The sequence below is a fragment of the Perca flavescens genome, chromosome 12 (genome assembly GCF_004354835.1).
Source record: "Perca flavescens isolate YP-PL-M2 chromosome 12, PFLA_1.0, whole genome shotgun sequence".
Classification (NCBI taxonomy): Eukaryota; Metazoa; Chordata; class Actinopteri; order Perciformes; family Percidae; genus Perca; species Perca flavescens.
The window spans coordinates 21229036-21243164 of NC_041342.1; the positions used below are offsets into that span (position 1 = coordinate 21229036).

General features: G+C 39.1%; 2 protein-coding genes across 5 annotated transcripts in view; one reads left to right on the plus strand and one right to left on the minus strand.

Moving 5' to 3' along the window:
* Nucleotides 1-1493: 1493 nt before the first annotated feature.
* Nucleotides 1494-8233, plus strand: napgb (N-ethylmaleimide-sensitive factor attachment protein, gamma b). Its single transcript, XM_028593360.1, has 12 exons — nt 1494-1704; nt 1973-2040; nt 2136-2220; nt 2302-2319; nt 2406-2436; nt 2532-2641; nt 2883-2949; nt 3053-3123; nt 3454-3532; nt 4020-4099; nt 4560-4689; nt 6855-8233. The coding sequence occupies exons 1-12, from the start codon at nt 1649-1651 to the stop codon at nt 6993-6995; spliced, it is 936 nt and encodes a 311-aa protein (XP_028449161.1). The 5' UTR covers nt 1494-1648; the 3' UTR covers nt 6996-8233.
* Nucleotides 8234-8964: 731 nt separating this feature from the next.
* piezo2b (piezo-type mechanosensitive ion channel component 2b) overlaps nt 8965-14129 on the minus strand; it is an 84192-nt gene continuing 79027 nt past the window's right edge. For all 4 annotated transcript variants that reach the window (XM_028593357.1, XM_028593358.1, XM_028593356.1 and 1 more), the window contains 5 exons: nt 13661-13830; nt 12996-13115; nt 12653-12732; nt 11959-12151; nt 8965-10721 (listed from right to left, as the gene is read on the minus strand). In XM_028593357.1, the coding sequence (XP_028449158.1) occupies nt 10469-10721; nt 11959-12151; nt 12653-12732; nt 12996-13115; nt 13661-13830 (816 nt within the window). In that variant the 3' untranslated portion in view covers nt 8965-10468. The remainder of the gene's footprint in view (nt 10722-11958; nt 12152-12652; nt 12733-12995; nt 13116-13660; nt 13831-14129) is intronic.

A 14129-nucleotide genomic window follows, 5' to 3' on the forward strand; every position in this document is an offset into this window, starting at 1 on the left:
TAATCAGTTAGGAAGATTTTTGACTTACTTTTAAATATCTTCATAATAGACACACCGATATTTGGACGTAAGTAGCCTGCTGAAGTCCCCCTCCACCCCCAATCCAAATAGAAAAACATCTGATATTCAACAGCTGCGTATCAATCAACATTTCAGTTCTTTACTACATACTAAATAGACATACAGTATTTATGCATACATTTATTGTATAGTGTTTTTTTAAGTTAGTAAAGAAGAAGTCAACATACTCAACTGTTTTATACCATCAGGAAATGAAACAGTGTCTTATGAATGCCACTGCCAATAGTCTTCAGCAAAACATATTTTAGAAATTATATTTGTTTTGTTTTGTGAAGTGTTCAGCTGTCAGCAGCGCCTCCATTTCCGTTCTGGGAGAATAATAATATATAACAATGGCCCACTTTTTTAGTCTGCCTGCTGACTTTGTAACCTTTTGCGTGAGGACACACTACTTCATACTTAAAACCTGCTTAGAATTAATATGGAATTGTGGCACAGCAATTACCTTTATGTTTATTGTCACGAGCCATTCAGGCTGGGCACCAATGTGCCAGTTCTTTTCACTTTGTGCAGTTTTTGTGTACTGGAATATCTATATATCTTGTAGTATCTGGACTTCTAACGGACTTTTTATAAACTTTGTCTTAAGTTTTTGGTAACAAAGAAATTCGTATGAATTTTAGCCTACATTCGCTGGACACTTCTCTGGAAACATCTGGAAAGCGTTATCAGTGGATCACTAGAATTAGGGATGCCCTTGTTGGCTTGGTTCCAAAAGGATGATGGCCGTTGGTCAAAGTATTGTTTCCTCCCCCATCTATGTTACACACATTATAGAATATATACCATGTTCAAACAAAGAAAGTCAGAGGACCACTGGAGAATTGGGAAAACAGGTCCTCTCCAAGCTCTTCAGAGCTTGTCAATTGATGCTGATTTCTTTGATGTAAATAAACCTTTATAATCAAGAAACAGTGTCGGCGGATTCCTTTCCACACAACATTACAGCATCGCTACCAAATACATCACAATCTATATTGTACTTTTTACTGCGCTACATTTATTTGGCAGTTTTAGTTAACGTTACTAGTTACTTTGTAGATTATACAAAATATAAAACTAATACATTTTGATTTATTATACCCAGCAATAAAGAAAGTTGGTAAAGCTTTACCAGCTACAACATTAATGCAACGTACACATGTGATGATGCTAATACTTTTACTTGAGTAAGTTAAAATGCAGGACTTTAGGAGTATATTTAGGCTGTAGTATTGCTACTTTTGTACTTCTTCCACGGCACTGTTTTCAAGACAAAGCGGGCAAGTAATTCTGTCTCATAGTTAATAATTAGGTTGGGTCCGTTATATTTTATTTATATAGCCTTATAGTTAATAATTAGGTTGGGTCAGTTACATTGTATTTATATAGCTTAATATAAACACAAATCACTGCAGCCAGTGTTTCGCATTCGTGGTGTACTTTGTCTTTGGCGGCACCCGTAGCCTGCGACATCGGATGACGTTCCACCCGAGAAGGAGTTCTGTAATCCAAACATCGACGAAACCTCATCCATAGCTATTTATCGATAACAAATTCGTTATACCTCATCAAGTAACTTAACAGCATGGCTGCTCAGAAAATTAACGAAGCTCATGAGCACATAGCTAAGGCTGAAAAATGGTGAGTTACGATAAATAATCTCGTTTCTTTCCTTCACAGGAAGCAGCAGTGTGTTACTTATGATGTTAGCTAACATTAGCTGTAAAGGCCACTGTGGTATTTTCACCAGGGGTTATGCGACATAAATGACATTATTTCGGCATCGTCAGTTCATTATAGGTGGATTTATTATACAAAGATGGGCCACCATTTTGTATTCTTCTGTAATTGTCAATGGCATGATCGTGCAGCCGTTTATAGTTTGCTCATCATTCTGATGTTTTTGTAGCTTAAAGACCGGTCTGACAAAGTGGAAGCCTGATTTTGACAGTGCTGCGTCAGAATACGCCAAAGCAGGTAACCTACAATTAATGTTATTCTTTAATATGAAGTAATCATTTAACAAATATCCCACATTTTTAACGCTAACTAACTGTCTATGTGTTATTAAGCCGTGTGCTTCAAGAATGCGAAGCAGTACGAGCAAGCGAAAGATGCTTACCTCAAGGAAGCTGAATATCACACAGAAAACAAGACGTATCCTCTCTGTAGTCTGTCCACAGTTGCATGACATTATACTGCTGTCTGTTTTTGTAATTTCCTTAACTTGTCCTACAGGCTTTTTCATGCTGCAAAGTAAGTATCTTGTGTTATAACCCCAGTATTAAGTCAGCAGCAAACAAACACTTATTTTATTCAAACTCTCTTCCATATTTCCTCAGGGCTATTGAACAGGCGGGTATGATGATGAAGGTGATTGCAGATTAAACATTAAAGTCATTAACAGGTAGATGTAAGTAAAACATCTGCAGCAGAAATGTAACTCTGCTGTGTTTGCATTGCAACAGGAACAAAAGAAGATGCCAGAGGCCATCCAGTACATAGAGAAAGCCTGTATGATGTACATGGAGAATGGGACTCCTGACACTGCCGCCATGGCTCTGGACCGGGCTGGAAAGTAAAAAAATATCCTCTCATTTATCTACACTAAGGAAGTTTGACCTTAGGTTAAACTTAAATATCTCAAATGTTAGCTGTTAGTCTTATTATGTGACACTGTACTGTACCTTTTAGTTCTGATTAAAATCCTGCCACTAATACGGATGCAGGGAATACGGATGCAGTGCAAGGCTAGCTCTAGGTGAAAAAGATTTAGACTTTTCTTTAATCTAAAAACATCTTCTTTTATTATTCACCAGACTGATAGAGCCTTTAAATCTAGAGAAAGCTGTGGACCTGTATCAGAAGGCAGCTGGCGTGTTTGAGGTGAAATTAATCTTCTAACAAAACCTGAATAAATCATTGAATTGATGCTGATTGATGATTTTATTACTTTTTGCTTATATACATTCATGTTTTCTTTTTGTAGAATGAGGACCGCCTGCGTCAGGCAGTTGAACTGCTGGGGAAAGCCTCCAGACTTCTGGTCAGGCTAAGAAGGTAAAGGAAATAAAGCTAAGGTGGAGGGGACAGTCACCTGTGGTGCCAAATTGTAGGTGGTGTTTTTTTTTTTTGTGATAAAACACAGGATCAGTTATAGCTGTCCTGTTGAAATGCTGATGTAGAAAGCTGAAAGAGGTCTTTTCTTCGTAAAATCACTAAGATCTCTCCCACAAATAAAGGTGTTAAAGCTGTTATTTGCTATTTTAAATATTCACCTGCCACTTTGACAAATGGACACAACAGTCCCAAAGCTGTCTCTATAAATAATGTTGAACTACGGTACCTGCTCCTCATCATTCCTCGCTGTGTTCTTGTCTTTCTCACCAGGTTGGATGAAGCATCAGTCGCGCTGCAGAAAGAGAAGAACATGTACAAAGAGATTGAGAACTTCCCCATGTGCTTCAAGGTGGGTTACTGTTGTTTTTATGTCATTAAATTCTCTGTGCACTTTTATCAAACTTAATATGTTACCACAGTCAGCTAGGATTAAATTTACCAGTTAGGCAATGTTGTGGTGTCGTACTGTGGTGGTATAGAAGTTGACCTGAAACCTGTGTTGCCCTCAGTTAATCAATATGCCCCAGCAGTGTAAACACAGCACTACTATTTCAGTATTAACTAAACATATTGAACATTTTGGATGATTGTGGAGTTCTGTGGCCGTAATTGTTAGTAGGATAAATTCATTTTTGATTTGGTTTCATAAGGTGAATCATTAATAATAGTAAAAAGGGAAAATATCAGCAGCAGGCTGGATGTCCTACCAGCTGTTTAGGGGCTGTTCTGTTGCTAACCCTCACCTCTGACCTCCTATGAATGGAAACATATCAAAATAGAATAAAACATATATGCATATTGATCATACATGTTGCTCTGCGCTTTTCATTCTTTAGAAAACAACTGCTCAAGTGCTGGTTCATCTTCACAGAGGGGACTTCGTTGCAGCTGATAAATGTGTCAGAGAAAGTTACAGGTATGTTTTTTTTTTTTATCACACTCATTTCTGGAACTACAAGGAACCAGACTTTCTTTGGGCAAGGCATTAAAACTACACCAGCTGACAACTGATTTTCTGCAGTCAAACAGGAAACCTTTTCTGCTTTATAGTCAAAAGTTGGTCGTATGCGTGGCCGGGTTGGTTCAGTGGTAGAGCAGGCGCACATATACTGAGAGGTTTATGCCTTCGACACAGAGGTCCAGGGTCCGAATCTGACCTGTGACATATTTCCTGCATGTCTTCCCCCCTCTCTCTCCCCTTTCTCACCTAGCTGTCCTGTGAAGAATGAAAGGCGTAAAAGCCCCCAAAAAAATTGATATAGTTTCGTATGCAAAGGCTCTCTTGGGAGTTTGATATTACCTCACGTTCATGATGTAACGCTTCTGCCACTTGAAACTGAGCATCATTACATGAAGTGCTGCTTGGTCTCCACCAGTTTGCCAGGCTACAGTGGAAGCGAAGATAGCGTTGCCATGGAGACACTACTGCAGGGCTACGACGAGCAGGACGAGGACCAGGTCTACCGTGTGTGCAACTCACCTTTACTGAAGTACATGGACAATGACGTGAGTACTGTTGACGCATATGTGTGTGTGTGTGTGTGTATATATATATATATATATATATATATATATATATATATATATATATATATATATATATACACACACACACACAGTGAGGAAAATAAGTATTTGAACACCCTGCTATTTTGCAAGTTCTCCCACTTGGAAATCATGGAGGGGTCTGAAATTGTCATCGTAGTTGCATGTCCACTGTGAGAGACATAATCTAAAAAAAAAAAAATCAGAAATCACAATAGATGATCTTTTAACTATTTATTTGTATGATACAGCTGCAAGTAAGTATTTGAACACCTGTCTATCAGCTAGAATTCTGACCCTCAAAGACCTGTTAGTCTGCCTTTAAAATGTCCCCCTCCACTCCATTTATTATCCTAAATTAGATGCACCTGTTTGAAGTCGTTAGCTGCATAAAGACACCTGTCCACCCCATACAATCAGTAAGAATCCAACTACTAACATGTCAAGACCAAAGAGCTGTCCAAAGACACTAGAGACAAAATTGTACACCTCCACAAGGCTGGAAAGGGCTACGGGGAAATTGCCAAGCAGCTTGGTGAAAAAAGGTCCACTGTTGGAGCAATCATTAGAAAATGGAAGAAGCTAAACATGACCGTCAATCTCCCTCGGACTGGGGCTCCATGCAAGATCTCACCTCGTGGGGTCTCAATGATCCTAAGAAAGGTGAGAAATCAGCCCAGAACTACACGGGAGGAGCTGGTCAATGACCTGAAAAGAGCTGGGACCACCGTTTCCAAGGTTACTGTTGGTAATACACTAAGATGTCATGGTTTGAAATCATGCATGGCACGGAAGGTTCCCCTGCTTAAACCAGCACATGTCAAGGCCCGTCTTAAGTTTGCCAATGACCATTTGGATGATCCAGTGGAGTCGTGGGAGAAAGTCATGTGGTCAGATGAGACCAAAATAGAACTTTTTGGTCATAATTCCACTAACCGTGTTTGGAGGAAGAAGAATGATGAGTACCATCCCAAGAACACCATCCCTACTGTGAAGCATGGGAGTGGTGGCATCATGCTTTGGGGGTGTTTTTCTGCACATGGGACAGGGCGACTGCACTGTATTAAGGAGAGGATGACTGGGGCCATGTATTGCGAGATTTTGGGGAACAACCTCCTTCCCTCAGTTAGAGCATCGAAGATGGGTCGAGGCTGGGTCTTCCAACATGACAATGACCCGAAGCACACAGCCAGGATAACCAAGGAGTGGCTCTGTAAGAAGCATATCAAGGTTATGGCGTGGCTTAGCCAGTCTCCAGACCTAAACCCAATAGAGAATCTTTGGAGGGAGCTCAAACTCCGTGTTTCTCAGCGACAGCCCAGAAACCTGACTGATCTAGAGAAGATCTGTGTGGAGGAGTGGGCCAAAATCCCTCCTGCAGTGTGTGCAAACTTGGTGAAAAACTACAGGAAACGTTTGACCTCTGTACTTGCAAACAAAGGCTACTGTACCAAATATTAACATTGATTTTCTCAGGTGTTCAAATACTTATTTGCAGCTGTATCATACAAATAGTTAAAAAATCATACATTGTGATTTCAGGATTTTTTATTTTAGATTGTCTCTCACAGTGGACATGCACCTACGATGACAATTTCAGACCCCTCCATGATTTCTAAGTGGGAGAACTTGCAAAATAGCAGGGTGTTCAAATACTTATTTTCCTCACTGTATGTATGTATGTATGTATGTATGTATGTATATATATTTTCTGAAAAACCTGTGTTCATGTAAGGCAAGGCAGCTGTGTGTGTGTGTGTGTGTGTGTCTATCTATCTCAGCAACAGGGCAATTCAAGGTGCTTTAAATAAAACATTTCAGAGCAGTTAAAAACAATAAAAAATCTAAACAGATAAAAATGAGAATAAAAGTTACAGTGCAGTATAATAAATGAACAATTATTTAAAGAAAGGCAGCCTAAAAAAGGAAGGTCTTCAGCCTTGATTTAAAAGAAGAGAGAGTTGTGGCAGACCTGCAGTTTTCTGGGAGTTTGTTTTAGATATGTGGTGCATAAGAACTGAATGTAAAACTGAAGGAAGAAACTGATTGAGAAAATACGTTTTCAGGGTCTTTAAAATCTGAGTAAAGAGATCTGATGACTCATTTTATTCCCCGGTGCCTTACAGTACGCCAAGCTGGCCATTTCCCTGAGGGTACCTGGAGGAGGAGGAAAGAAAAAGAAGGCTGCTGCTGCTCCACAAGGCGGTGCTAGTGGGGCGCCAGCCGCCGCCGAGGATGAGGATGATTATGAGGGAGGGCTGTGTTAGCCTGGAGTCTCCAGAGTGCCGACACTACCCATCTGCTGCTCCACCACTACACCCTCTGTGTACAAGTTAAAAACCTTGACAAATTCTTTGAGCTCTGAAGCCCAGATGTGTGGCTGTTTAGTGTGCAAGAAAGAAGAAAAAAGCTACTTTAAAAAAAACAACAGTTGGGGTTGCATAGGAGTCGACCCAAGTTCAAGCAGCCTTTTTAATTTGTGTTTCCTTGAGGTGGATCCTCAGTGTAATGAAAAATCTTCAATGTTCAATAATGTATGGAAGCCTGTTGTATGTAAATGTTCAATTACGTGAAGCTGTACATTTTGCTCTTGTCGTTGAGTCCTAAGAGTGCTATAGGTATAATCAGAAATACTCTAAATATGTTTAATGAGTTTGTCAGTGTATAGGTGTTTATTTGTACAGAGTTAAATTATTCAGTATTCATGGCTGCAGCCTGTTGAAAATGTTACCGGAACAATATGCAATCAGTTTGTAAATGCATGTTTGGAATAATGCAATGGTAAATCAAAGCTATGAATAGCACTTATTCAAGTTATCAAGAAAAAGTACAATTCCTGATGGCGCAGCTTGTAGCCAATTGTAGTTTTTGAGGTGTGTGTGTGTGTTCTCTTCCACCTTAAACTAAAACATAGTCATGGCTGTGTCTTTATTTCCAATTCCCTCTATTCATTTCCTCTTTGAAGCTGAATTAGTGTATTTATGATTTAGTTCATCGCTCAAATGTGAGAAGCACTATTGGGGACAATATCATTTACATGCTACTTAAAATTATTTGGATACCACGTAACTAAAGGTGATAAAGGGATTAACATTTTTTATTTGTGCTGTTGCCCACTTCTTGTATATTCCTCAAGAGCATATCTCAAAACGTTGCACATGCATCAGTAAACAGTTCCATTGTGTGGCATTTTATGGTTTCTGTGCATTTTCTTAAATGAGTTAGTGGACAGATTTTCCATCTTAGTGAACAGCGGCTGCAGACGTCTGGCCCAAAATGGCCTCTGACAGACATGTAATGACTGTGTAGCCTCCCAAGACCTATTTAGCTTTAATGAGGCTAATGCTCTTCCTGTTAAGCGATATTTAATGCATACACATTCATGCTACTTTTGTGATGCCCTCTCATTATCTGTGATGCTTCCGTGCATTAGCAAGATCAAGACTGGACTTGAGTGTACGTACATAAACTGTGCCATTGGTGAAAATAAAAATGCTAAACTGTTCCTCGTGTGGGTTATTACCCAAAGTGTTGCTTAAAGTAACGTGTACAGCATTTAAGAAAGACTTAATTAGATCGGGTGATGTGTGAGCTGACATTGTACAGCAGTTCACCACTTTAAATAATATAAAATAGAGCTGAGGTGTCCTTTTTACAAGGCCTTGAGGGAAAAATCCATTTGTTACAATACCTATGAGTGTCCCTTATTAATTGTATCACAATTAGGTGGTTGAAACCTGACTCCCCCCTCCTTATACAACATATGGATTCAAAAAGTTTGGGAACCTAATAAGATCTAGGAAAAACATACACAAAATTTCCAAGTTTCCAATTTCCAAGTCTGTCCTGTCAATGTAACCCAACCCATTCTACACTATTTACATGTCATATATTTTTTAATAATTCCTTTCTTTTCCCCTTTCCTTATCAAACACCTACACACATTGCAAATATGCATGCAAGTATATACATAGTCGGCCACATTGATTTAATGTACCTCCAACACACTACAAATTCCATTACTTATATCCCCCTTTGCACATGGGTTTCTTCATATTATTCTCCTTTACTGCCCAAGAAACTGGTTAAAGTTAAAGTGAAAAATAAAGTATAAGTTCAAGAAATAGGGTTAATGCAGCAGGTTTGGTTAGTGGTGGTGTCCTGTTGAAACACGGTTGACAGATTATCTACCTGCTCACTCAGTCCTCCACAAGCAACAGCAGTTGAATGCAGAACTCGACACCTTTCCAGATGTTTTATTTGCAGATCTCTAGACCTTTATCATACCTTAACATTGCCTTAACATACAGGTACAATTTCACATTTCATTTCACCGTGACCTGTCCCCCTTAAACTTGTATGTACACGTAATGAAATATAGTCATGGAAATAATGTTTTTCTATCATGCTACAATGTCCCTTAATGCATAGTTTGGAGCAAAGGGCTTAATGTTTCAGCCCTTCATGTGAGGAACCTTTTTGTGTCTGCTTGTTTCTTCTTTGATGACTGGATGCACACAAGGCTCCACGGTGTTCATGAATATGAATGTTAAAAACAGTTAAGAGGTTCACAAGTGATGTGCAAGAATCTACCACCCAATGCACGTTACCCTGATTCAAAAACAGCCCTCTGCTGGTCTCGACTCTAGCCAATAGATGATTCAGAACATGGGTGACTGGCGACTAATCTCTGTGAGGAAAACAGTCCACAGCGACAAATGTACTTTCTTAATAAAGCCTTAAACAGTTTTTCCCTGTGCAGTAAATATACTCGGTATCAGTCCATCTGAACAATATCCACATTAAATTTCATGCCATTTAAATAGTTCTCATCTTTTCTACATCTCATATTCTTTTAGATCCATCAAAGCCTACATATTGTAACATATAACTCATACAATTATTATCTGTGAAAACAGCTCTTCCTGAGAAAGATATGTATGTAGTTGATAACAGTTCTTTTCATACAAACAAAATAAGGCAAGTAAAGATTGTCTGTTTTTTGTGTGCTGTGTCTCTCAAGAGGCTCCCATGTGGCCTCTGACCTTAAAAAAAAAAAAAGTATGTTCATGTTTCTTGGTCAAAACCGGCCTTTTTTCCTCGGTCCACATCCTTTAAAAATTTTGAGGAATGAGAGCTCAGTATTGCACAGTCCCACAGTCCAAACATTCCAGTTGGGAGAAAATATGATATTTTGCTCATGTGGTCATTATTGTGCACTTATTTTTTGGAGGGAAGCCCTTAAAGATTAATGTTGCAGCCATTCCATCCGCCTACCATGTGACTGTGAAAATGTTAGAGTCAGGCATTAAGAGTATTGAGGGTTCTGGGCATTTGTGTTTAAAAACATACCTTTATGTTAGCGATAAGACTTTTTCTAACTTAGGAAAATTGTGCTAAAAGATTTCTCAGTCTCCAACTGGACACCAGCTGCTTATTTTATCCACTGGATGCCAAACTGAGCCAGGTTTGGCAAGATAAATACAGCACCGGCAAATCCGTCCTCAATTGTTAATAATGTGACTGCAATTTTTGTTTTTCATCAGTAAATAGTAGAAAATACCAGTTTATAACTCAAGTGTTTTAGTGTGGAGCTAAGTTGAAGAAGACAGAGTTGGTGGCCAGCTGACTTTGTGCTCCCTCAGTAGGTAAATCGGCTCTAAATAGCTGCTCACACCAACAGAGTGCCTCCTGTCCAAAAAGTTTTGACCTTCATTGGTTACCGTCCCCTCACTGAGTTTCACTGAGTTTTCTCTCTGGTCCACTTGATCATAGTCTCTGGAGAGCGGTAGAGGAAGATGAGTTTGGCATACATGTCCTCCTCCAGGTCCAGCTCCCCTGTCTCTCGGACCAGGAAGATGTCGGTGCACAGCTTGAGGATGCGGTCCACGTTGGGCAGCTCCTCGAACATGATGGTGTGGGAAATGCCGCTGAAAAACTCGCGCACAAACTTGCCGATGACCAGAACCACGGAGGCATACAAGCCCATGATGCTAGACAGGTTAGAGAGAAAGGAAATTAGACAATGTGTAGGATGTGGATTTCTCAAAATGTTACTTCTCTAGCTAGTAGATGGCATGCAAAGGCTGTGAGCCAGATTTGCACCCACAGGAGAGTACTGCAAGTACAGTGTACATCTCTCAAACTGCTAATCCAACAGGAGGGCCCCTACAGGCATCATTAGTAAAATATCATCACATCAGATACTCTTTGACTCTTCTGTATCATAGTTCCCGGCACATATTAGAGGTTATTTTGTGAAAAAGTGTTACTATTTAGATTTTTTGGTGCCAGTCGAACTTATTAACAATTCCTTTATGCAGGAGACATAAGATATACTGTCCATGTACTGTATAAACTCTTGTAGTTACAGGTAGAAAGGGTTATAAAAGTACTCCAGTGTTTCTTTTATTTCACCCTAAATTCTATATTGTAACCTCTGACCAGAAACTTAAAAAGTTCATTATTGACCTGTGAAATAGTAGTTTGTACAATGGCCTTTTAGCTGCATCTCACGCCTTCAGCCGCAGATGGAGTTTGCTCAGTTGCCATTGCAGTTGGTTTAGTCGTTATCACAAGACTTACTTTACTGGAAAATGTCCAGTAAGTTTACCTGGGTGTCAAGATCTTTTTGACAAACTCTGGAATTTTCTCTCAGTCTATGTGAGATGAAGCCCAACAACACCACGGTTTTAAACATGAATGAAAATGTCTGGAAGTTTTGCGCAGGTCATCACTTCTCGACAAACCATCCATCAACAGCTCATCTGCTTAGGAACTAGAGTCATGTTGGGTTGCCACTACATGTTTCAAGCCGGTCTTGTTACTATGATTCATATGTGCTGAGAGAACAACAGGATTGTAAGTGTGAAAGAGTAAGAGGCTGATTATTTGCTTGTGTTAGCAAATTTGTTAATTTGCTAACACTTATGCTCCAATTAAACGAAAATTTTAAGTCTGTATTTTCTATATACATGCCAATCTTTAAGATAAGTGGTTCTAAACCTTTTTAGCTCGTGACACTTGACAAACGAAGTTTCTACCTCAACGCGTGTAAACTCAAATCACCATGTGAATAAGGTGAATAATCACTAGAGCCCTAGATGCCCACTGGTTGCACAGCTTTGGATAATGACTAAAATGCAAAACACAGACATTTCACTAAAATACCAAAGCAGGACAAATCTTTTTTTTCTTTTTCCTTTTAAATCACCAAGTATCACCACATACCCATATCCAGCCAGAAAGCCCAAACTGGGCGGGCTGACTTGGTCGCTGAATACGTAGAGCTCCAGGCCTCTATCAAACTTGTTCTTTGTTATCGGGCCGCGCTCCATCTGGTCGACGACCCACCATTCCTGGATCTGATCCAAAACGTTCTGAGCTCGCTCCAGTGTCAAGGTTATGTCTAACATCTTGTTATCTACAAAGATAAAGGAAAAAATTATGTAATTTATTCTGAATAAAACTGATAAAAATGCAAATCAAACCCTATCTCCCATCCCCGGTAACAAATCATTTTTGGTAAACAGGGAAGCTTAACAAGTGTATAATTAAATATAAATAAGAAATTTCAGGAAATTGAAATATATAACTAATGTCAGACTTATTTATAAACATTATGTATCCATTTTGGAAAAAACAACACAATATTTAATTAATTTGTTAAAGCCATTATGTGCAGATATGCATTCATTTTTGATACTGCTAGCCTAAACATAGTGGCTTTAAATAAATGTACAAGATGACTCAACACTTTCTATTCCTATAAGCCCTTTAAGAAAAGGTGTCAATTTATTGAAAAGTGAAATTTTTATTTTAAATAGAGGCTCTTGAGTTTCCTTTGCTGTCACCAAATCAAGTAACAACTATGCAAAAAGTCAGTCATTCCAATCTATACAGTAATAAAGATGGAGACGTTCACCTTTTAAAAGATGAAGAACAGGCTTGGCATCTGAGTCACTGGGGGCTCGAATAAAACGAGGGAAGATTTCTTTTAGGATCCTGCAAAGGAAGAGAGGCTGTTACTGCAGCAGAAAACAGATTATGTTACTTAGTCGCTCAATAGTGTTGGAGCATAACAGTAAAAAATCTATCTTTTTTTTGTTAAAAGACTCTGGGTTTTATATTATGGTATGGTAAAGCTTTATTTAAATGACAACATGTCAAAAAGAGTAGGAGAGTATGCTGTCTGTGACTGACAGCTTCTGATTATCACATCACATTGGAAAAGTGCAAAGAAGAGAGTAAGCAGCTGATATACTCACACGCGTGAGTTGCTTGTCGTCCCATTTAGGAGCGCAATGAGTTGCTTCTTTGTGTCTGATTCAAGAACTGCCCCTCGTTTTCCTGACGCTGTTTCAGCCTTGGCACCAAAAGTTTGGTTTCTTACAACAAGAGGAAAAACATACAGACATTAATTGAAATATTGTTGACTTTTTTAAGGTTTCTTTGGAAACTGAAGTTAAGAAGATAGTCATCTCACCCTGTTATTTTTTAAAATTATTATTATTGAAATATTGATTGATTATTACATGCATATGATTAATTGATTTGGCCATACACCAGTCTGTGTATCAGCCTCCTCTATAAAGTGCACGACCAAATCATTTTCACAACATCAATTCCTGAGAGATAATTCATACTCCTGTGGGACCTTTTTTTAGTGCAAGTGATTGTATATTTTACTGGATTTTAAGACGTCTTGTAATCCTATGAGCCAAATGTTCGGCATGACCTGGTAAAGTGTCATCAAATAATGTGTGTTATGATTTAATATTATATTGAGTGGGAGAGGCATGAATCCCCTTTTTTCCCCTTTTTAGTTATACTTTGTGATGCTCACTGACTATGGGTCATAATTCATCCACTTTCTTGTTACATTGGCAGATACAAGCGTATATGGTGAATGGACAAAATGAGGGAGGTGTACCTTTGCACGGACCAGGACACAGTGATGGGGAATTCGTCCTCGCTATCCAACATATTTATGAGGTTCTTTCTGCTTGGTGGACTGATGGTCCACAGAGAGTTGGAGCTGCCTTTCAGCTCCGCAATGATCAGGTCCGCTGGCGTGTAGCCCTCCAGCCACTGCAAGGCGTCCTAACCGCAGCACAAAACCACATAGGAACATTATTTAAAAGGTTAAAGCCACTATGTGTAGAATTCTTAGCCAACCACACAGCAGCAGGACTCTAAGCAGGGCAATGTTGGTTGGTCCCACACTTTGGTTCAGAGTGAAATATCTCAACAGTGATTGGGTGGATTGACATAATCATGTTGTACATACATTCATTGTCCCTAGAGGATACAGTCTATTGACTTTTGTAATTCCTTGACTTTTCCTCTGCTGTAGCTCAACGACTATTGCATGGACTGACATTCAATTTGGTACAGACCTT